At 51.0% G+C, this 25748-nt stretch overlaps 1 protein-coding gene across 3 annotated transcripts in view; it reads right to left on the reverse strand.

Annotated features, from left to right (window-relative positions):
* PRKCA (protein kinase C alpha) overlaps positions 1 to 25748 on the reverse strand; it is a 289903-nt gene that overhangs the window by 71561 nt on the left and 192594 nt on the right. For all 3 annotated transcript variants that reach the window (XM_081580772.1, XM_081580771.1, XM_081580774.1), the window contains exons 4-5: positions 7715 to 7826; positions 4208 to 4336 (exon numbers count right to left, since the gene is read on the reverse strand). In XM_081580772.1, the coding sequence (XP_081436898.1) occupies positions 4208 to 4336; positions 7715 to 7826 (241 nt within the window). The remainder of the gene's footprint in view (positions 1 to 4207; positions 4337 to 7714; positions 7827 to 25748) is intronic.

The following is a 25748-nucleotide window of genomic DNA, read 5'->3' on the forward strand; positions in this document are numbered from 1 at the left end:
TCAGCGCTCAGTCTTCTTTATGGTCCAACTCTCACATCCGTAGATGACCAGTGGAAAAACCAAGGCTGGCTAATCCCTTCACCTCCCCTCACCCTCTCCTGCGCTCTCTCCCCTCTGGCCTCTCCAACACCCCCGTCCTTCGACCTCCTCCAGAGGTCTCTCCCTCCCCCTCCCCCTAGTCACTCCAGCACCTCTCAACAGTGACCGTCCAGCACCCACGGAACTGAGCGCTTAGTTACACGTGCACGTGGCTCGTCCTTGAATTGCTCCACGCGGTACCCTTTTCTGCTCCGATGTTGGTCCCACGTTTAGACCTTCCGTCACCTCAGAGAACCTGTGGGGTGCTGATGTGAGTTGAGCAAATATTTATGGGTTTGCTGTTTATCCCAAAGAGACTCTTTAATTGATGAGAGACGTGGGAGGGTCTCCGCCTCTGGGTTCGGGAGTCGGCCCTGGGCTCACGCTGCAGCCCCACCACTTCCCGCCTCGTCCCTGCGGCTTCCTGCCCCTGAGCTGAGAGGACAGTGCTTGGTGGCTCCGTACTCCAGGTGTGCGTGAAACAGGGCTGCAGGTGCTCAGCAGGGAGAAAGGTCCAGCCCTGTGGACAGCAGGGACCCGGGCAGGACACAGGAGGGCACCTGTGTTACTGAGACCTTCTGTCACGACGGCGGGGCCTCTTCTGCTGGGTGAGCAGGGGGCCAGGCAGGTGATGCGGGAGACGGCGGGCACCCCCGAAGCGGCCTGTCTGGGCTCCTTCTGTCCTGGACAAGGAAGTCGGGTCTCTTCTCTTTGGCTCTTGTTTTCTTGTTGGAGTATAGTTGCTTTGCAGTGTCGGTCTCCGCCGTACAACAACCTGAGTCCGTTGTCAGAGTACATCCACCCGCTCCCTCCTGAGCATCCTTCCGCCTGCGTCCTGCCCCTCAGGGTCATCCCAGAGCCCCGCGCGGAGCCCCCCGCTGGCTGGCTGTCTTACACGTGGGGATGTATGTGCTTCAGGGTGACTCTCCCACGTCACCCCACCCTCTCCTTCCCCCACTGCGCCCATAAGTCTCCCCTCTATGTCTGCATCTCTATTCCTATCTCACAAATAGCTTCATCGGTACCATTTTTCCAGATTCCATATACATATATGTTAATACCCGATATCTGATTTCACTCTTTGACTCTTTAAAACATTTCTATTGACTAACACAGGTATCTGTGATTCACAAACTTATCAGGTACTATTAAAAATGTGACTCCTTTGATACTTGAACTATGGTTTGGGAGCTGCCGGGTGAAAGATGTAGGGAACTCTGGGCTGTTTGCTTTTGTGACTTTTTTTTGATACCACAAGTGCTGCTAGCTACTGTTTATTATTTATATTTCCGTTCTCCTTGAAGCCAGGCTAATTCTGATTCTGAACATCTAAAATTACTCTACAAATTTTAAAGAAATGATTACTAATTAGTTATTTCCCTTAGTTTGGCATTCTACATTTAGGACTGAATTTCCTGCACACAAATAACAACTGTGTTTTTAAATCAGATTTGCTGTGGATGGAATGTTTGTGCCCCCAGCTTTGCATGCTGAGGCCCTGACCCCCTGGGGATGGTGCAGGGGCGGGGCCTTGGGGTGAAGGGTCATGAGGAGCCCTCAGGGTGGGAACGGGCCTGAAGCGTCCACAGCACGGAACCCTCCTCTGTCGCCTCTGCCCACTCTCAACCTCCTCTCTGCCCTGTCCCCTAAGTGAAGACACAGCCCGGAGGCAGCCGCTCCATGCCAGGAAGACGGTTCTCTCCGGAAACTGTCAATGGACACCTTGATCCTGTATTTCCCGTCCTCCAGACCTAGGAGAAATTCAGCCCGTGGTATTATTTCAGCAGCCTGAGCTAAGATGAGACTCTGATTCTCCCTGGCACCGTCACCAAAATATCTCTACTTCTATCCATGAAACAGGTTTCCGTTAAAATGACGATCTGTGTGACTTCGGCAAGGTAATTTCTTTGTGCCTCGGTTTCATCCTCTGTAAGGAGAATAAATGTCTGCACAGGTTTAAACAAGTCAATCAGCTAAAGCGCCTCAAAGGTGCCCCTCTGGTGGGACGTGCTCGGTCACTGAGCTGCTGTTGCTGTTAGTATTGAGGAGCCGCTGAGTTCACGGTCCTAGAGCAGAGCTACCTCTCTGCACAAACGTGCAGACCGATTCTCGAGCGACGTGTCCCAGACTATAGTCGGAGGTGCCGCCGGCTGTCATGCGTGGAAAGTCTGACTCAGCACAGGTGTCTCCCCCGAGACGATTCCACAGTCAAGTTCAACTCTTGGCGACGCCGCTGTGAGCAGCCCCCGAGCTCCAGGAGGCTCGCCTTGCTGTCCCCGTGAGGTGGGTCTTTCTCCTGCACCGGGTACCGTGAGCTGCCCCAGCGGGGCCCCGGTGCCACTCCTGAGGCTCAGCGGAGCCGGGCCCCTTGGGCAGCAGCACGAGGAATGACGCGGCCAGTCTAGCGTGCGGCCTGGGGTCTGTGTTCAGAAGCACCAGGGGTGGGAGCAACCCCCGGCCAGGTGGTCCTGCCCGAGGCGGGGCCGTGATCCTCCCGGCTGAGGTCTGCCTGCTCACCTGCAGGGCGGGGGCCAGCACAGGGCTTTCAGGCCAAGGACAGGCACTCGGCCTTACGCCGCTCTGTCCCTTACTACTCGGTGAGTCTCCGTTTTATGGTGATTTCCTCTGAAACTGTACGCTCCCTGCCCCCCTACATGACTTTGACAATGGAGGAGCCTTAGTAGTAAAAAGAGAGAGGTCAGTGAAGGGCGGCGACGGTGTGGACCGGCTCGTGCACCAGCCCCCGGGGTCCGCCTGCTCTGGGCCCGGGGGCCCGGCCATCAGTCAGAGCGGATCAGTCCAACCCTGGGTTTGCAGTCCAAACCCTGCAGCATCAGTCCAACCAGAGGGAACGCAGGCGAGACTCACAGCCCCACGTGCAAGGATGCAGGTCGGGAGGTCCTGAGAAAATAAAGCGACTTCTCTGAGACAGGGTCACAGGGAGCCCGTGTCTGCCGTGGGGACTTTACACACGACCCCATGCTGCTCATCAGCTGCGCTGGTTCGTTTCATGAGGTCGCCTGGTGGCAAAGCGAGGGACCCTCCCCTTGCAACAGCTTGAGATCCTCTGATTTTCCCTGAATACTTATCTGACAGGACAGCACGGGGTAGAAAACTTGATTAGTTTTCAAAGAAAAAAATGTGAGCAAGTTCCGCAAAGTGAGCTTTCTCTGGGACAGCCTTCCCTACCCCAGCTCTTTCCTTCAACTGACCCTCTGAGTCTTTTATTTTTCTAGAAGATCTTCTGTTATTTACAATAAAAGTAAGTCAGCTTTTCTGTTTCTGTGATAGCTTAGAATGCCTAAATACAAATGGGAACCCAGTCTGTCTGCTCATCTGATGAGAGCGGATGTCCTTGTCCAGGAGGACGGGGTGTCCGCCGGGTGGGACGCGGTGGGCCCAGAACACGGAGCGACAGCGGCTGCCGTCTGGGGCTTCAACCCTAACTCAGCACAGTGGGCATCGCGGCAGACACGTCCAGTCACCCTGAGGACCCTCGGCTGAGCGTGGGTTTGGTGGGAGCCCAAAGGAGGAGCTGTGCTGTGACAGCGCCCCCCCAGACACGGCCCGAGGGGGGTGCCTGGTCAGGGACACGGACGTGGAGCCACTGCGGCCGGGCCCTCGTGGGTAAGCGGTGTGGGGGGAGTGACGGCTGGAAGCACAGGGTCTGGGTCACGCTGTGACTCTGCAGGACCCCGTCTCCCGGGGCCTCGGTTTCCTCTTCTGGAAAATGACGCTAGTGATCTGGCAGTTGTGAAAAGTAATAAATTAATCTGTGTGCATTTCTCAGCACCCCACGCAGAGCAGAGGAGTGTAAATACCCCAAGGGCTGCTGCTATCATCACGGCCGCCTCATTAGGTCATCACAGCCCGACGCCCTGAAACCCCTGGACCACCCCTGAGCTGCCCCGCCCAGGTTGCACCTTCAGCAGCGGCATCTTGTGCCCCGGCTTCTGCTGCCCCATCACCAGGGGGACAGCCATGCTCTCAGAGCCCTTCTCCACACGGCGCTCAGGCCCCGGGAGATGGGTGCACGTGGACCAGCGGCTCTGCGTCCAGCCCGGCCTCGGGGCCGCCTCCCCCGGCCTGAAGGCTTGCGGGGCAGCCCGGCCGCACACGGGGGGCTCACCTGTGACGTGCAGCTTCTCATCAGTGACCTCGGCCTTCAGGTAGATGCGGCCCCTCTTCTCCGTGTGGTCCATCCCGCAGAGGCTGGGCACGTTGATGACGCACTGCTTGTGGACGTTCATATCACAGGCTGCGAGTCAAGAAAGCAAAGGGTGAGGCTGGCGCGTGGCCTGGAACCACCCCCCTCTGTGTTTTGGTTGCATGAGCAGAAGCGGAAGTGAGCCGCCCTCTAACTCGATACTCTGCTGTCGAGCGTCGGTGACAGAAAGAGCTGCTAGCAGACGTCCCTCACAGCACAGGCTCCTGTGAGTGACAACATCCTTAAAATACTCCATCCATATCTGTCCAGCCGTAACTGAAGCAGATCACCCCCGCCTGGTCTTCTGAACGTGCCTACAATGTTAACAGCAAACAAAATCCAGGCAGGTAAATGCGTACAAACATGGACTAATTAATACTTTATGCACACAGAGGCAAGTAACGCACACATTTTAAACAGGATTCTTTCTGCCAAAGAATTTCTTATGCCTTCCTGAGAATTTGCAGGGTTGAGTATATGATATTCAGAAAACGTTCTTTTCCTCAGCGAACTCTTTAAGGAGGCTTATGTGCATTGCTTTTGTTTGTGGTTGTTGTTTTTAGGAGAACCTGCGATTTATATGTTAAACCTATCTTCAAATATTTAAATATTATTCTTCATAAAACAAATGCACGCCTGGCTTGATAAGGCACTCCTCACCAGCTGACATTACATGGGGGAGACTGGGAGAGGACTAAAGATCAGTCTTATTGAGGAGAACGAAAGAAACCCTGAAAAGAGTGAGTCCTGTGCACGGAGCACAAACATACGACTCTGTGTAGGCGTTCCTGCTCCACTGGCTCCGTACCTCAGGCTTCCAGAAGGAGCGGGTGGCCCCTGGAACCCTCAAGAATCCCCCGGGGGCACCACAAGGCCCTTCTGACACGTCAAGGTGGAGCCGTCTTGCCGTTCTCGTTTTGAGTGTTTAACTCCTCGGGCCATGGGACTCTCCAGGCAAGAATAGTAGAGTGGGTGCCATTTTCTCCTCCAGGGGATCTTCCCGACCCAGGAACTGAACCCTCAGCTCTTGCATCTTCTGCAGTGGCAGGTGGATTCTTTACCAGCTGAGCCACCAGGGAAGCCCGTGTAACTTTAACATGATGAACTAAATAGCAAGAAGCATCGCAAAGCACAGGTCTCAGTCACACAGGGCTCTTGAAAAGCTGTGCTGTGGACCCTGGAGGGCGGCAGAGAAAGGATCGAGGCTGCGTCCTGTGTCAGCCGCATCACTCGGAGCTGGTGCGTCCCGGGAAGTGCCTGCTGCTGCTCTGCCCGCTGCGAGGTGAGCCTGCAGGGGGTAGCTGACTGCCCATCAAGCAGGGATGCCCACAGCACCACCACGCTACAGGGTGTAGGGACATGGGAGAGGGGGTCTCCGCCACGCAAGTCAGGGGAGGGGCCTGGTCCCCGACCACCGGCTCATTCTCCTCCTGCTGCAGCTCGGAACACAGATGCAGCCCAGAGCCCCTCCGACTCTGAGGAAAAGAGTTAAAAACAGAACACGACACACAGCTTCGGGTGGGAACACAGCCCGTACCCAGAATCTGGAGTGGGGCCCTGACACGTGAACCTCAGGTGCCTGTGATTTTACCAGCACGCGTGCGTGCTCAGTCACTCTAGTCGTGACCGAATCTGCGACCCCCAGGATGCAGCCCGCCAAGCTCCTCCGTCCATGGGATTCTCCAGGCAAGAATGCTGGAGTGGACTGTTATTTCCTCCTCCAGGGGGTCTTCCCAACTCAGGGACTGAACCCGCATCTTACTTACATCTCCTGCATGGGCAGGCAGATGGATTCTTTACCACTGAGCCACCAGGGAAGCCCTTTTATTAGAATACATTGGCTAATAAATTCAAACCTATACCATTTATTTACTATTAGGACATTCCTGGGTAACCATTAACGCCCTCTGATCCTAACACAACTATGAACCGAGCTGCAGGGGACGCTCGGTAGAGACTCAGCTCAGCCTCGAGGATGCATTCATTTTTGGCCTGTGTGAAAGTTGGCAGCACCCCCAATCCTGGTCCACCCAGAAGAGCACGTACAGCCGGCACCCCTGTTTAAGGGCACGAGTCACGGTCCCGGCTGACACGGAAGAGGATGTGGCAGGAGACACGTGGCCTGGTCTGCCCACTGAGTGAAGCCAGAACATCAGTCTCAAGGTCCCCTTCAACTTGTCACGGTCGAGGGCCTAACACAGCCGAGTATTCGCTTTTGCTCCAAGTTTTACGACAGTCAAAAGAGTATTTACAAACGCATTTAGAATCCGCACTAACCCTGAAAGCGGTGTCTTTGGAATCTGATAATCTCTGGAAGCACAGGAAACCACCTTTCCTGATGACCACATGGGTTTCTCGAGGCCATTAGGGTCCAGGGTTCGGGAAGGTGAAGCCTGCGTCCTGAGAAGCTGCCCGTCTCCTCCTAAAGCTCACAGTTTGCCTTCTATGTACAGTTCACCCTGAGCAACGTGCTTTGAATCACACGGGTCCTCTTAGACATGGATCCTTTCCTGAGAATTACACAGGTGGGCCCTGCGTCTGCAGAGGTTTACCACGGATCCCGAGGGAAGACGATGCAGGCGCATGTCTTTGCTCCGTGTGGGGACAGATGAGGCCGTGGGCCACAACAGCAGCAGCATCGAGTGACAATGTGCTGATTGTACCCAAACTCTTCCTCTTCTACTAGAAAAACAGGCTTGGTCAATTACCTTCCCTAATTACCTTCTCCTGCCCTAAATATAAAATTTTATTGAAACAAATAAATAGCCTGAGGAATCTCATTACATGAGATTAATCAAAGCAAAGAGTTTCCATGAAGAAAAGAGATGTCTTTCCTCCTGCAGTTGGTGCAAACACACACAGGACAAAAAGGGAGAAGGGGAGAGGGTGGGCGTCTTCTGGGATTTCATCTCCCACTGGCCTGGTAGGATCTGATCTGCCCGTAAGTGCCCAGGATGAGGGAACTTAAAGCAAGATCCTGTTCTTATTTTCACTGTGGTTTTGGCTCCAAGGAGAGCCCACTGGATTTTTCCACAGTCCACCCACTAATTGGAGACACGGGCGGATAATGACTGTGGATGCTCAGCTCATCTTGAAGCTGAACCAAATGTGGAATCTGGGGGTGGGCTGTCTTCTTTCAACACGTGGCATTTGCTTGGGGGTTTGACCAGCCTGCATTTCACAGTGATTGGAGAGTCCTATCATGAAAAACTGGGGACAGCACCAACTGCATGAAATCAGGTGCTTTTAGGGTTCCTAATTAGGCAGGGAAGTCAGGTAATAAACAAGAACCTTGCCAGTGGAGAGATTCTATACTTTTGTAATTGATTCCATATCTGAATGAAATCTACCAATTTTCTGAAAGGTTCCTGGGCATCACAGGGCCCCGCGGGCCCCAGGCACGCTGCGGAGCACAGAAAACGTACTCACTGTCACATTTCATCCCCTGGTGGATGAGTCCGTACAGCAGGGACCCGCAGTGATCGCAGAAGGTGGGGCTGCCGTAGGTGTGGATCTTGAACTTGTGCTTGCTCCTCGGGTCCTGCAGGGAGAAGCAGATCGTCAGTCCTGAGGGGACCGCGTCTGGGACTACGCCAAGCTCAGGCCCGCCCCTCCCGTCCCCCGCCTGGGCCCCTCCTCTGACGTCCTGTGACGGGGCTCCCGTTCTGGGCCGGGCCCCGGCCACCTGCACCTCCTCGCTTTCCAGGTGTGACCCGCACACGTCGGGCTTCCTACCAGGACCACTGCGTCTGGGGCCAGAGCCACCAGGGGATCACGGTGCCTCAGGCGAGGAGAGCGGTTCAGGCCACACGGCCGTGCGGGTCCCGGGGCCCAGCGTGGGCGGAAGCAGAGCGGCCCGAGTCCGGGTGTGTTCGTGAGGCGGCACCCAGTCAGCAGAGTTCGGGCCACATCCTTCTGGACAAGGTTTCCAGAAATGCACGTAAGACGAGACGTGCACCCAAACCAGCACCATTTCCCAAGCACCATATGCACCCCTCGTGGCTCAGATGGTAAAGAATCTGCCTTCAGTGCAGGAGACCTGGCTTCGATCCCTGGGTCGGGAAGATCCCCTGGAGAAGGGAATGGCAATCCACTCCAGTGCTCTTGCCTGGAGAATCCCATGGACAGATGAGCCTGGCGGGCTACAGTCCATGGGGTCCCAAAGAGTCGGACACGACTGAAGGACTAGAGACACACACACACACACACACACACACACACACACACACACACAGATGCTAGTGACCTTCAAAGTCTCGAGATTTGACCAACAGCCAAGACTTTTAACAGAAATTCACTCAGAACAAGGCTCTGGCTCCTAACATTTAAAAAAAATTTTTTTTTTTTAATATTCGCAACACATTTTTTTTGAAGCAAGAACACCACTGATTTTATAAATAAAGTTTTACTGGAACCCAGCTGTGCTCATTCCTTCACACCTTCTCTGTAGCTACCACGGCCGAGCTGAGTAACAGAGGCCCACAAAGGCTCAGACACAGGCTGGCCCTTACAGAGCAAGCCTGCCAATCTCTGCCTTAGGACGGTGCTGTCTGAAGCATGGTCCCTCTGCGGCATCATCAGGGCCTGAAACCTGTTAGGAATTAAATCATGGAGCCCCTCCCCAGACCAGCTGAATTAACCTCCTGGGACGAGGCTTCGCCAAGCCCTGTAGGTGAGCCTGAGGCTGGCAGGGACGTGAAGACAGGGAGCCACTGCTTTAGAAGGTTTCTCCACAAATACCGAGTGAGTGCTTACGAGGTTCCAGGTGCACACGTGTGTCCGTGACTGAGGCAGGTCCCTGACTGAGGCAGGTCCCTAGTTTATTCGGAAATGTCTCTCAGGGTCAGAAAAATCAGCCCCTTCCTTGGGCAGTTACCTTCCTGGCCAGTAGCAGCTGTGAACGTGGTCTAAAGGGCGGGCTTCGCCTCTTACCAGTTCTCCCAACATCCCAGGATGCTGGACAGAATATCACGGGCACAGGCTGGCGTCAGGGCTAATCCAAAGTTCCCAGGACAGACAGTACAGGCTGTGTCCCACCACGTGGAGGGCAGTGTGGGGGCCGGGGGGAAGGACAGCCCGTTGTCCCCGCAGAGGGACGGTGTCAACCATCGGCGAGAGATAAATCCAGCCTGGCAGCTCCCACGCGGCCCCGAGCCCGGGCGCATGGCGGCCCCAGGCAGCTGTCCTGCCAGCCGGCTGTCACATCGATCTCTGTCGGCGTGGCACACGGGGACTTGCCTCACTTTTCAGGAAGACCCAAGCTTCCTCCTCCAAGCCCTTCAGGCTCTCACCTGTGAAGGTGCAGGAGGGGGCTGCCTTCCTGGACATGGCAGGAGGAGACCAGGAGTCCTCACACCCTAAAATCCACGCACAGCCAAGGACTGTCCCTACGATGACAGTCACAATGACAGCAACACCGCCTCCGGCCTGTTGACCACCCCTGTGTGCAGCAGCTTTCTCACAACCGACATCTCTCCTACAAGAGCCGTTACAGGGTTCTGGAGACCTGCGATCTGAATCCAGCCTTGATACACGCTCAGCAGCCTTGGAAAAGTCATGGCATTTATTTACGAAGCAGAAATAAAGCCAACGTCCTAGCCGGGGAATGAGACTTGGGAAACAAACGAGAAAGGGCTTTGCAACCTGAAAAATGCCGGGACGAATGCAAGAGAAGACGACTTCCAACCATAACATGCTCCTAAGTCACAAAAGAGATTTCCTAAAGCACAGGGCTGAATTTGCCACTGGACCAGCACCAAGGCTGGCAATTAGGTATTAACATTGTCTCTAGGCTTCCTGGGAACCAAAGCAAGAGGAGAAAAGAGACAAACACCACAGGTTCTTCTGGGATGGCAAGGCCGCCTGCGTGCAGAAACCTGTCAGCACCCTCTAAAGTCATCTCTCATCTCATGCAGTGAACCGCCAACACACACGTGTGAGAGGGATCTGCAGGTCTTCAACAGAGCACGCTTTCTGCCCTGTTCGCTGGGGACGCCCCGCAGTCACCCACACAGAAGGGATGGGAAGTCGGTGCCACAGACGCCCGGCTGGTCCACATGCCAAAGCTGCACTACCACCAGGCTGGCAACAGTTTTTTCACTTCGTGCAATACCTGCAAATCTTACTTTTTATTTCTTGAGGCACTGGCAACCTCTCATTAAGTGGAGTGTGAAACCCGCTGTCATATGTCACAAGCCTGACATTATATTATAATGAATGCGGGAAATGCTCTGCTCAGACGCTCTGCCATCGACACCTTCGGGAGAGAAGAAACGTTTCTGACTAAACCAATTTTCATAGGCACTGACGAAGTCTAACCTAGGAGTCTAACTCTAGACCTCTTAGGAAAAAGTAACACAGGAGAATTTCAAGCTCTATTGGAAGCATCTGCTAGCCTGCGTTTCCTATCTTAGTTTTAAAATGTAGCCACATCATTGGAAAATTTCTCAGCATTTCTACCAGGACTTTTCAAAGTCATCACCATCACATTGTAATACATCCAAAGTAAACCCATGGGTCTTCAGTGCACAGTATTTTGAGGCTGATGAGCCTTGCATTTCCGGGATGTGTTCTTGAATTATCTGTAAGCATCCAGAAGGCGTATTCTAGATGAGTTTTAAATTGAGGCTACCAGGATGGAGACTCATCTAGCAACATGCAATTGGAAACCTCTAGAGGAGGTAGAACCCCTCCCACCCCAGGAGGCAGGCAATCAATCATGCTTTCTGATGAGGATGTTCATATTCGAATGGACATCCCTTCAAAAGCCCTTTTAATTTGGTGAGTGAAATGATGGCAGGTTTTTGGCAGGAGGTCACCCTGGTGTGAATGCCCCACAGCTTTCTCAGAGGACGGAAGTGGCCATCACCGAGGGCTGCAGTTCAGGGTGTAGGGGCTTCTGGAAAAGATTGCTGTTCAGTGAAGCCCTGGGGCGTGCCTTGCTCCTTCCAGCCGCTCCCTCTAAGCACCAGGGAGGCCCCTGCTCTCACCATCTGACGTGTTCTCATGAGCCACACTTGTGAGCCAGGCTTGGGTCTAAATGTCACCCACACAGCAACACCAAAATCTGCTCCAAGGGTGAGGCTGGCATTGGTTCTGCGATCTGAAACTCCTTGGGAAGCAGGTTTTTTGTTTGTTTGTTTGTTTTAAACAAAAAGTCTATGACTTAAAAAATTCCTATTTAAAACTTTTTGTTAACCTGAGAGTACTACCAAAACCAGATCATCAGACGAAGGTGATTTCACGTAACTAGGGTACGATTCTCACCGTTACATTGGACATCGCGTGTTGGGCAAGCAAGCCTCTGACAGCCCTTCTCAGGCTCCAGGACCAGCCTGCTCACACACCACCTGCCCACAGTAGGCGTACAATAAACAGTCTTTGAGGTGAAATGAAGAAACTGATGACTAATTAGGATGTGTGTGTGTGTGTGTCTCAGCTGTGTCTGATTCTTTGCAACCCCACGGACTGTAGCCTGCCAGACTCCACTGTCCATGAAATTTTCCAGACAAGAATGCTGCAGTGGGCTGCCATTTCCTTCTCCAAGATAATTAGGATATTCCTTATCTTTTTGATGAATAGTATTTAGATTTTGTGGTTTGAGGGCTTCCCTGGTGGCTCAGATGGTAAAGAATCTGCCTGCAATTCAGGAGACCCAGGTTTGATCTCTGGGTCAGGGAAGATCCCTGGAGAAGGGCATGGCAACCCACTCCAGTATTCCTGCCTGGAGAATCCCATGAACAGAGGAGCCTGGCCGGCTACAGTCCATGGACATGGATTGTAGAGTCAGACGTGACTGAGTGACTAACACTTTCACTTTTGTGGTTTGAATACTTGCATATTTTAAGCATCTTATTTTAATGTCAGAATTTCAAACTAAACCATCAAAGATTCTTTTGGAATTTGGAAGCTGTAATTAATAAATGTTTATGTATGTCAGGTTTTCCTGAGATGATGGCAATGTATAGAGGCTATTACAAAGCAAGGAGATGCTGGTTATATTATAGCTTTTAATTAAGACTTCCGTTTTGCTAGCGGCTGGAGGACCCCGTGCACACAGTGATCCCTTGTGGATGCCTTCCCGGCAGGCTGCTGGACTGGAGACGCTGCAGACAAGCCCCTTCATCGCCAGACACAACAGCTGCGCCCAAATCCCTTCACCCTGGAAGCTCTCCCTCGAATGGGCTCGTGAACCAGCTGAACTATCGCCAGATAAATTCAGCCGGGATCCGTGGCAATTTGGATGACATAGATAATGTATGAATTCACTTTCATAACTTAAATCTTGCAGACAGTGTTTAAAGGCTCCTCTCACTGTTACCACTGAAGCTAGTCTGTCTCCTCACTTCCCCAGAGGCAAGCTACTTGCGTATCTACCCAGAGAAGAGCGGTTTGGCTGTTCTCTCTCTGAGGCTTACTTGTTACTTGGTTTTTACGTGAATGTCATTATGTTTTATGCTTCCCTCGTGCCTTGCTCTTTTCCTCAGATGATACATCTTGGAGATCTGTCCATGTCATTACAGAGAGACCTACCTCATTTGATTTAAGTATTCCCTAATATAAGTAAATTATGGCTTATTTAGCCTTGCTGCTAGAGATTTATATAGAATTTTTTTAAGAGTCTGCCTCTTCACGTTTAATGATGACAGCATCTTGCATAGCTGGGCAAAGAACCCATAAGAATCTTCCTGCCAGCCAAGCTGAGTTTGACAAAGTGTCCAACTGTAGATGTAAATATTCATCAGAATAAAACGGGGCTGCGAGGCTGTGTGCTCAGTCACTTCAGTCGTGTCTGACTCTCTGTGACCCCACGGACTATACCCCAGGCTCCTCTGTCCGTGGGATTCTCCAGGCAAGAACGCTGGAGTGGGTTGCTATGCCCTCCTCCAGGGGATCTTCCCGACCCAGGGACTGAACCCGCATCTCTTACGTCTCCTGCATTGGCAGGCAGGTTCTTTACCACTAGGGCCACCTGAGAAGCCCGAGGTTTCATTAAGATAAAAAATTAACCATCACCAGAGATAGAAGGTCCTTAGTTCTATTTTAGAGCAGGACACATTCAGCAAGGCTGGTGGGCCCCTCATCCTCCTACACGGCAGAGCAAGCGGCAAGGGCAAGAACCCCCCCTATTCCTGAACCTCTGGATCGATCCTCTGTCCTCGGGAGCAAGCGGCGAGGGCAAGAACCCCCCCTATTCCTGAACCTCTGGACCAATCCTGTGTCCTCGGGGGCTCACGGGTGTTTCTCCAAGGACACACCATTCGTTTTCCTTTCCTAAAGTCATCCTGACTCCCTAAGGAAAAAAATCGACTATTGCATTTGTCTGTCCATTACATTGTCTGTGACATTAGGTGAGTTACTTACTTTAACTAGATTTATGATAAACCATGCAAATGATGATCTTCTCAGGAAAATCTCAAAAGTGTTCCTTCTTTCCATTTTCTGTTTTTGAGTTACTTTTAGACCCACAAGTTGTAAAAACTGCAGAAAGTGTCCACGTCAGCCCTACACTCAGCTTCCCTCCAGTGATGCGGTTGTTTAGTCTCTCAGTCGTGTCAGACTCTCCATGACCCCGTGGACTGCAACTCGCCAGGCTGCTCTGTCCATGGACTTCCCAGGCTAGAATACTGGAGTGGGTTGCCATTTCCTTCTCCAGGGGATCTTCCCCACCCAGGGATCAAACCCATGTCTCCTGTGTCTCCGGCACTGGATGGTGGGTTCTTTATACCAGTCGCCACCTGGGAACTCTCCCTCCAATGATGGTGTCCTTACAAAACTGCAGGGACAGGATCAAAATCCAGGAGCGGGTGTTGGTACAATGTTGGCACAACGCTGCTGCATGGATTTCACCAGTGTTTACACAGACTCACTCGTGTGTGTGTGTGTAGTTCTGTGATCACATTCACGCTCATGACATCGAAGGACTCTAGTCCCCAAAGAAGCCCCTGCACCATCTGCCCCCAGAGCCAACCCTCCCCCACCCTAACCGCTGGCAAGCACCCATCTATTCTCTATAAGATAAACTTTTACAGCATTTTTGAAAGCACCAAATAATATTTGTTCTAATGAAGGATTTGGTTAGCTCCAGTGTCTCAGTCTGAGAGGAAAACAGACTAGGAACCCAAGAAGCATCTTAATTATGTGAACCCTTGCCAGCTCTCAACGGCTGTCTCCTAAAAAAAAATCCATGGCCAAGTTTAGAGGACCATCTGAGAACAACTCAGAGATACACGGAGACACATTTGATCCCAGAGTCTTGTTTCATTCAGCAAAGACAGAAGTGGGCTGCTGTTCGCACGAGGAGCCCCGACCGACACCCGAGATGGGCTGGACCAATCCTACACGCAGGACATGGTGGAGATGGATGACGGGCAGAGAGGGCGCTGCATGGATTTTTGTCAGGGACTCGAAAAAGCACAGCGTTACTTGCAGGAAGGCTGGCTTTCGGACCTCCCTTTCAGACTGGAAGGTTCCCAAGCAGCTGGTGTTTGTTCGACTGATTACACACAGCAGAGGGGGCAGAAACTGCATTCCTGCCTCTTTCCTGTCTGCAGAGTCCAGAGGGGGCAGGCAGGACGCGTCCCTCCTCCGCAGCCTGGGACTCCTCACCCACACTGCTCATTACTCCCAACCGTCACCTCCCGAGAGGCCATCCTCTCCAAGTCATGTTCCATATTTACTTCCTGATGTCCGGCAATTTCTCTGCTTATAAGCTTTTTTTTTCTTAATGTGCAACTTATCATAAAATATTATTTTAGTCACCCGTTATTAATTTTCAATTGTTTATTTACATATACACTTATGTAGATAAAGTCATTGGTTAAAATAAAATTAGAAAATAGAAAGGAAAATTATATACTTGGGGTATGCTTCATTCAAAAAAGACTGTGTGAATTTGCGTGTTTTCTTAAGAATCATATAAACAGATTGGTCTGTCTTTTTTTTTTAACTTTTTAAAATCAGTTCCTATCAAACATTTTTCAATGTCATTAACTACAAAGCAGTATCACATTATACTGTATGATATTTCATCATAAGGCTGTACCATTTTTGATTTAGCCAATCCCCAATTCCTGGACATTTAGGTTACTTCCAGTTTCACTACTACAAACAACACTAACACAGGTGCCTGTGAACACACACGGTCCAAGAAAGAACAGTGACACCGTCCATTTTTAATCTCTCTTGATTCCCTTTTCCACTCCTGGAGTAACAGGCAGATACCCCTGAACTCCACTAGAGGGGAACAGCGTGACATCCGGGAGGGGAGGTCAGAAGAGATCTGAGGATTGTCCCCATCATCACTGTGAGTGCAGACAGGAAGCCTGCTGATGCAGCTCCCACAAAGCTGCATTTCAGGGCCAGTGGGGCCCTCGCCTGCGCCATCAGCGACTCCAGAGAAGTTAAATCAGGCTCGGGTTTTATTCAGCCCCAACGACACGTGCAATTCGAACATTCCGTTCGTTCCGGAACGCGATTTTTCTGTTATTCTTGATCAAGCCCACGGCATTCTACAGCCAAACGGATGCCATTTCATAAAGAATCTAATTGGTGCTCAGAAGACAGCATGTTCCGTACACAGAGACAATTTCTACTGGGAAGCACCCCCCTCACCCCGGGAGACTCTCTCATGATGCATAGGAGACGGGGGTTTGTCCATCAGCCCAGGGCTGCCCAGGGGACCCACCACAGCGTCCACTGAACCGACCGCCAGCTATGTGCTGAGCACTTGAAATGCAGTGACTTCTACTGAGGACCTGAGTTTTTGTTTATTTTAATCCATTTAGATTTAAATAGCCACAGGGGGCCGGGAGTCAGAGAATACCTTCCTAGAGACACTGAGTTCAAGCGCACGCTCCTTTCTCCTTGTTGTCCAGCCGCTCAGTCGTGTCTGACTCTTGTGACCCCATGGACTGCGGCCCGCCAGGCTTCCCTGTCCTCCACTATCTCCCAGAGTCTGCCCACACTCACGTTCATCGAGTTGGTAAAGCTATTCAACCATTTCATCCTCTGTCACCACCTTCTCCTTCTGCCTTCAGTCTTTCCCAGCATCAGGGCCTTTTCCAATGAGTCAGCTTTTTGCATCAGGTGGTCAAGGTATTGGAGCTTCAGCTTCAGTCCTTCCAATGAACATCCTTTCTCCTGCTGCTCCTCCAAAGCATCACAAGGGCATAGTCACCAGGAGGGGCTTTCAGAGCTTTTGAGGGCAGCCGGAGAAGCTGGCCTGTGACTCAGGGGCTGGACACCGCCCTGGAGCTGACCCTTGGACACTCGCCCCACACCACTGCCCGACGCCAGGCTCTCTGCCCCACATCAGGTCTCAGGGGCTTCCATCCACATCCACTCAGCATTCACACCGCTGATACACTGACCGACTGAGCAACAACAAGCCGACGTATTGTCATGACTGTCGTTAGGTGTATTTTTAGAGAACTTTTTCTTGATGTGGACTCTGAACTTAGTTTCAAATCTTTGCCAAGTTTTAATTCAGGGAACACATCTGAGGATCAGCAGTTTAAAGACACACCTGAACCGCAAAGTCATTACCAAGAAAATGCCAGCTCATGGGCCTCAAGCACTCAGGTATCTCTTGGGTTGGTTCTGTTAGGTCTGAAGACTGCAGCCCCAAGATGTCATTGACTGGACAGTTCAATTCATCTAAAATTTCAGGGAAGAAGGAGCCACCTTTCTTGAACAGCAAGATCGGCCTGAGTTTTCTCTATGGAACTTCCAGTCCCTCTGTAGACAGGGGTTCATCAGGTTCACCAAGGTTAACATCTGTTAGCAGCAGATGTATGCGTTGGAACTTATTGACTGAAAGAGCTGAAACCCGTGTTGATGACCAGTGAAGACTTAGTCCCCGTCGGCCACCTCCCTAGAGGACAACTTCATCATAGAACCTCAGAGCTGAGTTCTTTCAGGCGCTTCTTGATCAAACAGATTCTGAGCCTCAGGGCTCTTTTGTCAGCTGCCACGTGGATTTAGTTCCCCATACAGAACAGGCACAGGATAATTAAGAGAGGCTGGACCCAAGCCGGGCCCTCGAGGTGCGGTAACTGTGGGTGCACTTCCTGGGCACAGCTGGCACACAGGCCCGTCACCATGGCAACGGGCTGCACCAGCTCCGGGGACTCGCTGGGCTCCCGTGGACTGGAACCAGAACTCCCTCTCGGTTACAGACCAGAGTCCTCTTCCTTTTCCCCCAAGAACAGCTCTCTGGGTTTCGCTGGGGTGACTCCTGGAGAGCTGACGGAATCACCTGCCAGCCTCTCTTGCAGCTACAGGGGCCGCCAGGGGGCAGAGCTCCAGCCACTCGGATGGAGACCCGGGTCCACTGGTCACTCCCAGGCAGGCTGGTGTCCCGTGACAGGCGCCACCTCCCTGTGGCTGCTCCTCGGTCCCCTTCCTGCTGGAGGACGGATGGTTACTTCCTGCCCGGAGGTGGGGCAGCTACTTCACAACCAGACGCGATGCAATTCCCTCCAAAGGCGGAGCACACTGGAAACTCTCTTACAAGGGGTGGGGTTTGTCATCGTCTCAGGAATCCAGGCCGCAGTGAAGAGGGGCCGTCTGGAGACTGGCCGAGCGGCTCTCCAGCTTCTCTCCGTCCCACCAAGTATTCGCGAGTCAGGGACAGGCAGGACGGGCAGTGGGTGTCTCTCCTGCGGCCGTCCGGGGGCGGGGTGACTTGGCGCTCCCCGGAGGCTGCACACTGTGCTCTGGGAGACACGTGTTCACGAGTCTGTTCTCAGCAACCACCGTGGCCAGTGAAGGGAACGTATGACAGCCTGGCTGACTTGAACATTTTTTTAATTACCAAAAAAAAACAAGGCTGTTTTCAATATTTTGGGCTGTGTCTAAGGAACAACTACCCACATCCCCATGTAGCCTCCTCCTTCACGTTACAACCTCAGAATGGAGTTAGGAAAGGGTTAAGAAAAACCCTCATCTCCTGGGCATCCTACGGGCAGCTTCACTCCCGAGTTCCCTCTTTCTTTCCTTCCCTTCTCAAGGTTTCAGAGGGACTCTGAACACGTCTTAGAATCTCTGCTCAGTGAGGTTTTGCCATGAGAGGCCGAGCAGGGGCGAGAAGGGCTGGGCTCTGCCCACGCCTGAGGCTTGGGACCTGGCCCGGCCCCGTCATCCCCAGAAGGCTCTCAGTTCACAGATGAAGATAATAATACTCATTTGAGGGCTATGTTACGCCCTGTGTTGCATATACAAACCAGCCTTAATGGGTATTTTAAAAAATTTCCCACGGGGAAAATAGGCCATGCGAAAGTGCCAGGCATTCAACTGTCATTCCTCCCGGGGAAAGAGGGAACCGGGAAAACTGACAGGCCTGCTAGCGGCCGCCAGCTGCCGCTCGCTCGGTCAGAAGCACCGATGCGTCTCCCACACAACTGGCGTCCTCAGACCTGTGGCCCGCGGGAGGGGTGACGCCCGCGGAGTCGAGGACCGGTGGGTTGGGAAGCGGCGTTGACGGAGGGAGCCGTCTGTTTCTTTGCATCACCCTGTTCTGGCGTCCACAGTGCAGCCTTTGTGAGAGGCGCCCGGCTGCAGCCACCTTGGTGAGAAGCCACGACGTCAGCCATTCTGCAGTCACTCTCCCCACCCTCGCACCTTCCAGGACTCAGAATACCTGTCCTGGAAAACTGCCGCGACCGGAGGGCACTTTAAACCCATGAAGCCTTCCTTTCTCAGCTCCCGAGGGGAGGGTGTGTGATATTGGGGGCTAATTGTGCTCAAGGGGATCAGCTTCACTCATAGGGGTTCCCTTCCTTGCCCATTTCTGAGGGAGAGTCTAGAAACAAGGTTCTAGAAATAAGAGAATTAAGATGATGGACAGATGGACGGATGGACAGAAGGGGAGCATGGAAGAGGCAGGGAGCGTTCACACCTGCAGTGTGGGGGTCTGGTCCCTCCAGCTGTGACCTCTCTCGAGCTCTTCGGTGGGGACTCTGTCACTAGCCCAGCCCACGTCTTCGAGGAACACGGACACGCAGTGCAGAAAGCGAGCTTCCCTGGTGGCCCAGATGGTAAAGAATCCGCCTGCCAACGCAGGAGACCCAGGTTTGATCTTGGGCTCAGGAAGATCCCCCAGAGAGGGAATGGCTACCCACTCCAGTGTTCTTGCCTGGAGAAGTCCATGGACAGAGGAGCCTGGCTACAGTCCAGAAGGTTGCAAGACTGAGTGACTAACACCTCCACTTCACTCTTTGGAAGCTGGAGCCAGACAGCCTGTGCTGGCAGCTCCAGGCCAGTCCACACAGGAGTCACCCAAACGGAGGCAACAGGCGCCTTAGGGGCAAACCTTGGCCTGTCCCCCCGGTTCACCATCAAATCTGGTCCTCTGATCTCCACAGTCCTGTAATCCCCCACCCAGGGACATCGGTGATGCCGGTGTAAGTCAGATAATGACATGAGGCTTCTGGTGGCAGATGGACCAAGCCTTTTTGAAGAACAAAGACGGGCCTTGGAGCCAGCCGAGGAGCCAGGAGAGGAGCAGACCCGAGGACCAGGTGTGCACAGGAAGAAGCAGGCCCACAGCAGGCAGGCCGAGAGGGCGCAGGCTGACCCAGGCTACCCCCACCCCATCAGGCCCTGAGCTGAGAACAGCGCCCAGACGTCTGCGTCCTTTGATCTCAGGCTCCTCGTATATTTCATCAGGAGGAGGCTGAGGAGAACATGGTGTAATGCATTTTGTGCCACTTTTCCAGAGGCTGAGGTTTATGAATGTTCTGTGTTAATCAGAATGATAAATGAGGGAACTTAATTCAAAAAATGTTTTATATCATAAGCTGTTCAGGCCTGTGTCCCCGTCTCATTCAAGCCCCTAGCCAGCTGCAGGGAGGTTGGAATTCCTGCTCCTGGCCTGAGGCTGACCGTGGTCCTCCCTTCAAAGCCCCTGGTCACCTCCTCGGGCCCCGAGAGACCCTTCACAACCCCCAACCCGCCCCCCCGCCCCCCCCCGCTCCTGCCTAAACTACCAGCCACTCAGCTCTTCTCCAGACCCATCTCTCTGGAATATAAGCTTATATCACTCATTGTTGTTGTTGACTCGCTAAGTCATGTCTGACTCTTTGCTACTCCGTGGACTGCAGCACACCAGGCTTCCCTGTCCCTCATTATCTCCCAGAGTTTGCTCAAATTCATGTCTATTGAGTCAGTGATGCCATCCAACCATCTTATCCTCTGCTGCCCCCTTCTCCTGCCTTCAACCTTCCCCAGCATCAGGGTTTTACCACAGTTGCAACTAATTAATTATGTGACGATGGCCAAGAGCAAACGTGTCTCATTAACATGCATCCTCCAGCCAGTGGTTTCCATCAATTTGGGGACGGGCTTTGGTGGCTGGGGACAGAGGTGCAATGCACGCGGCTCCCGGCCCAGCCTGGGTGTGAGTTACAGAGGTGGACGGAAACGGCCACTGTGCCTTATTCACAGGCGGCTCTCTACTTAAGAAGAGGCTATTTGAAAAATCATACGTAAGGCTCCTGTTCTAAAGCAGGATGTTTACACCCTGGAAACAGGGCTCCACACACAGCTCACTTCCCAGGTCAGACCCTCTGACCCCAGTGCTACCTTGAGAGCCCTACAGACCATAATCCCATGATCACATAAACCAGACAATGCCGGTTACCACCTGAACCCCAGCTTCTTCTCTCCGTGGTCACAGAATCCCCATTTTAGCTGGGCACACTGAGATCCATACTGAAGGAAAACGTTTCTCCAGCATTTAAGTGTGGCCATGAGATAAATGAGATACAAGCGAAGGGTTACATGGACTTCCTGAAAAGCTGCTTAAAGAGAGGTGCCCTTTTTGCCCTTTGGGTGGCATGCAACACCGACACGAGGGCTGGAGCTTCAGCAACCATTCTGGGGCAGAGGGGACTATGCCTGGAAGCCATGGGCTCAGACGGTATAGCAGAGAAACCTTGTTCCTGAAATCCTTGTTCTATAGAAATGCTCCATAAACCCTGCCCACTCCCCCTGCATTCGGTTCACATGGGAGGAAACAGATGCTCTTATTTAACCTGCTGTTATTTGAGATTCTCTACTGTATACCGCTGCGTGCAACTCTCAATGCTACACTCATGAATAACAATATCTTTATGCAAAGATGAGACATCTGCTATGCATCCACCCCTAAAGCCTCTCTGGCAATAATGACAAAAAGAATATGCACATACCTCCAAAAAAGCCAGAAAAGAAAAAGCACAATAAGAGGAACCGACATTGTAGGGTATTTCATATTTGACAAACATCGTGTTTCTTAGCCACTACCATAACTCAGTTGGTAAAGAATCTGCCTGCAATGCAGGAGACCACGGTTCGACTCCTGGGTTGGGAAGATCAGCTGGAGAAGGGATAGGCTATCCACTCTGTATTCTTGGGCTTCCCTCGTGGCTCAGCTGGTAAAGAATCCACCTGCAATGCAGGAGACCTGAGTTCGATCCCTGGGTTGGGAAGATCTCCTGGAGGATGGCATGACAACCCACTCCAGTATTCTGGTCACAAAGAGTCAGACACTGAGCGACTTTCACAATGTTGCACAAGGTAACTATGAATTACTGCTTCCTTTTTACAGATGAGGAAACTGAGGTTCAAGTAGCTTAAGACTGTGCCAAACCAGCTCTTAAATAGCCAAGTAAGAGTTAGTATGTGGCATGAGATAGACATAGATATGGTAACAAGTAAGACATAGTAACATTTCTAAGATCCTGCCAACAAATTTAGTAAATTGAAATTATATAGCTGGAATAAAAAGAAGGTGCTGGTAAGGAATCTGCCCACAATGCGGGAGACCTGGATTCAATCCCTGGGTTGGGAAGATCCCCAGGAGAAGGGAAAGGCTACCCAAGCCAGTATTCTGGCTTGGAGAATTCCATGCACTGTCTAGTCCATGGGGTCGCAGAGTCGGACACGACTGAGCGAGTTTCACTTCACGGGGACCTAATTAAATGAGATAATACAGGTGAAGGTGCCTACCAAGCAGTAAATAATCCTAAGACACCAGTTCTCATCTGGATTTCTTAAAAGCTCTTCCTGAAAAGCACAAATACACACCACCACCGCCACCCCAATTTCTAAGATATATCTTAGAAATATCTAAAATATATCTTATCAGATTATTTTGTTTGGGAGGTAACATACATGGAAACCGACAATCAATTAATTTAAAGAGTTGTACCTAAAAACTGAAGTGGCTAGGTTTGAATATAGCAACCTGCTGACATTCTACCCGGATCCTCAGAATGAGACCTGGTTTGAAAAAGGGTGTTTGCAGATGTCATTAGCTAAGGTGAGGTCACCCTGGGTTAGGGTAGGACCTAAATCCAACAACCAGGGTCCTTATGAGAAGAGGAGAGACACGCAGGCACACAGTCAGGAGGCAGCCACACGAGGATGGAGACAGAGACGGGGTGTAGCTACACGCCAAGCACGGCTGGGGTCACCTGACACCGGATGGACGAGGGAGAGCCTTCTCAGGGAGCACGGCTCTGCCACCTTCGACGTGGACTTCCAACCTCAGGAGCATGGAGAACACCTATGTTGTTTTAAGCTACCAGTTTGTGGTGATGCGCCACAGCACCCCCAGGAAATGAGTCGTCTGCAAACAGACTTAGAGCATCGAGGGTACTGACTGACGAGAGGGTGATGCTGAGGTCCATGTCTGTGCGTCCGAGAAACAGCCCTCTTCTCTCTCTCTCTCCCTCTCTCCTCTCCCCTCCCCCTCCCTGTCCCCCTCCCCCTCCCTGTCCCCCTCCCCCCTCTCCCCCTCCCTCTCTCCCCCTCCCTCTCTCTCTCCCCACCCCTTCTCTCCCTCTCTCCCCCTCCCCCTCCCTGTCCCCCTCCCTCTTCCCCCCTCTTCCTCTCTCTCTCTCCCCCCTCCCCCTCTCTTCTCCCCCTCCCCCTCCCTCTCTCTCCCCCTCTCCCTCCCCCTCCCTCTCTCTCTCCCCACCCCTTCTCTCCCTCTCTCCCGCTCCTCCTCCCTGTCCCCCTCCCCCTCCCTCTTCCCCCCTCCCTGTCCCCCTCCCTCTCTCTCCCCCTCCCCCTCCCTGTCCCCCTCCCTCTCTCTCTCCCCACCCCTTCTCTCCCTCTCTCCCCCTCCCCCTCCCTGTCCCCCTCCCCTTCCCTCTTCCCCCCTCCCTCTCCCTGTCCCCCTCCCTGTCCCCCTCCCTCTCTCTTTCCCCCTCCCTGTCCCCCTCTCCTTTCCCCCTCCCCCCTCTCCCCCTCCCTCTCTCCCCTTCCCCCTCTCCTCTCCCCCTCTCTCCCCCTCCCTCTCTCCCCTTCCCCCTCTCCTCTCCCCCTCCCCCTCCCTGTCCCCCTCCCTCTCTCTCTCTCCCCCCTCCATCTCTGTCTCCTGTAGACTGCTATGCAGCTGACCTCTAGTTCTGCCCCTGACCACTGGACTCAACTCTTGATTCCATGACACCAGCTGAGAACTCCAGGAACCAAGGCTGAATTTCATCTGTTACTGAGGTGAGAAAATGCATACATTAAATATACCAACAAACAGCCACTAATCAGATTTTGGGACAAGATTTGATTTTATCTTGGAACTATAAGCAATCCTTGTACGCAATTGAAACTTATGTATATTTGCCTAATTCTAAACTTCATGTTCTATTCTTCTGAAATTAACATAATCAAGTTTTTGATACTTATGTTCAATATACCAAATGAATAAACATGACTTAATACATCCTCCATAGTTTTACAAGCCTGTGATGAAGAAACACAATTATAATAATTTAAAGACAGAAACAATAATTTCCTGCAACTGTTTTCAAGAAAAAAAAAAAGGGTTTTCTTCCCCTGGAAAAATTCACAATACCACAAATAAGACACTTATCTCTTGAGCTTCCATATAACTTAGTCTCCAAAAAAACCCCTAACAGAATCAGTGAAATAGTCTCAACTGCACATATGAGTTTCAAATTAATACAACACTTTTATGAAAAAATTCACAAATCTCAAAATGTTCTCAAAGTAAATTGGTTACCCCACTAACTCAGCATTCCCTTCAGTAACTTAGTACATACCCTAACAGTCTATAAAAGGATTCAGGATTCTATATGTGTTATATTTACTATATTGATATAATCAGTATCAGATTTCTCCAACCACCAAAATGCTTCCTAAAACTCCGTTACACAGAACTATAGGTCAATCACTCTGTTCTTGTATCTCTTTGGTGTTTAAAACATTTGCTATTTATTCATCCATTTTCTATTCACATGGAGACATGTGCTTAAAACAAAATAAGTACTGTACTCTTTCAACTCCACAGTGAAAAGATAAACAACCCAAGTATAGCCTGAGCTGAGGCTTTTGAACAGACGTTTCTCCGAGAGTCATATGAACCAATGAACACGTGAAAATGGTCAAAACCATCAGCTTACCGGGATCTAATGCTTGATGATCTGAAGTGGAGCTGATGTGATGATAATAGAAATAAAGTGCACAGTAAATGTAACACACTTGAATCATCAAAAACCACCCCCTGCAACCCTGTCCATGGGAAAAGCTGCCTTCCATAAAACTGCCCCCGATGCCAAAAAGGTTGGGGACTGCTGTTCTAAGGAATACAACTCTTAGAAATTCAAAGTTTGTTTATAAAAGTGTTTTTAAAGTGCTTCTTAAAAACTAACTGCATTATCAAGTAAGAAAATGAAGGAAAAAAATTTCCAAGAATCCCTACCGCTATCGCTCAATCACTGAATCACTCCAGTATATTTCTTTTTTGATAGTTTAAAACATGTCTCTCTCTAAGTTATACATATGTTAAAATCTTACTTTTTCATTTAATATTAGATGAATTTAGACATGTTACCGTGACTTTAGAATAAATTTCAAGTGAATGCATACATGAGTCATAATTTGTGCCATTATGCCTTTATTGTTGATAGTTAACACCAGTGGACATATTCATGCATATAAAACCCTGTATTTCTGTATTTTTTTCTTAGATTTCTAGAAGTAGTACAGCCACAAGATTTTCAGAGTTCTTGACATATGTTGCCCCGTGCTAGCTAAGAGTTTATGATGCAACCTGGAACATGGAGAAATACTGCTCTGATACACTGTCTACCAGCAACTGAGAACTTGCCTTTTTAAAAGAGCTTTCTGCTAATTAAATATGCAAGTAATAATATTTCCTGTTTTTAACTTTACTATCTTTGTCAAAACATTTTCTATTTGTTTGTTAATTATATTCCCTCTATTATGGGCTTTCTTTTTGAATTCTTTTGCCAATTTTTCTCCTGGAGTCCTTAAATTTGTATGAGCTCTTCACTAGCCTTCTTCAATTCTGTCATCTCCTGATTTTTCCTTGGTTTGTCTTTATTATATTTAACCTTTCCATCTCTCTTAAGTTTATTTTCATGCATGGTATACAATGAGTGTCTAAATTCACTTTTCTCCCAAATTACTAATGAGTTTATTCCAAATGATTTAT

The sequence above is a fragment of the Giraffa tippelskirchi genome, chromosome 3 (assembly GCF_054371585.1).
Source record: "Giraffa tippelskirchi isolate mGirTip1 chromosome 3, T2T-mGirTip1v1.2.pri, whole genome shotgun sequence".
In the NCBI taxonomy this organism is placed as follows: domain Eukaryota; kingdom Metazoa; phylum Chordata; class Mammalia; order Artiodactyla; family Giraffidae; genus Giraffa; species Giraffa tippelskirchi.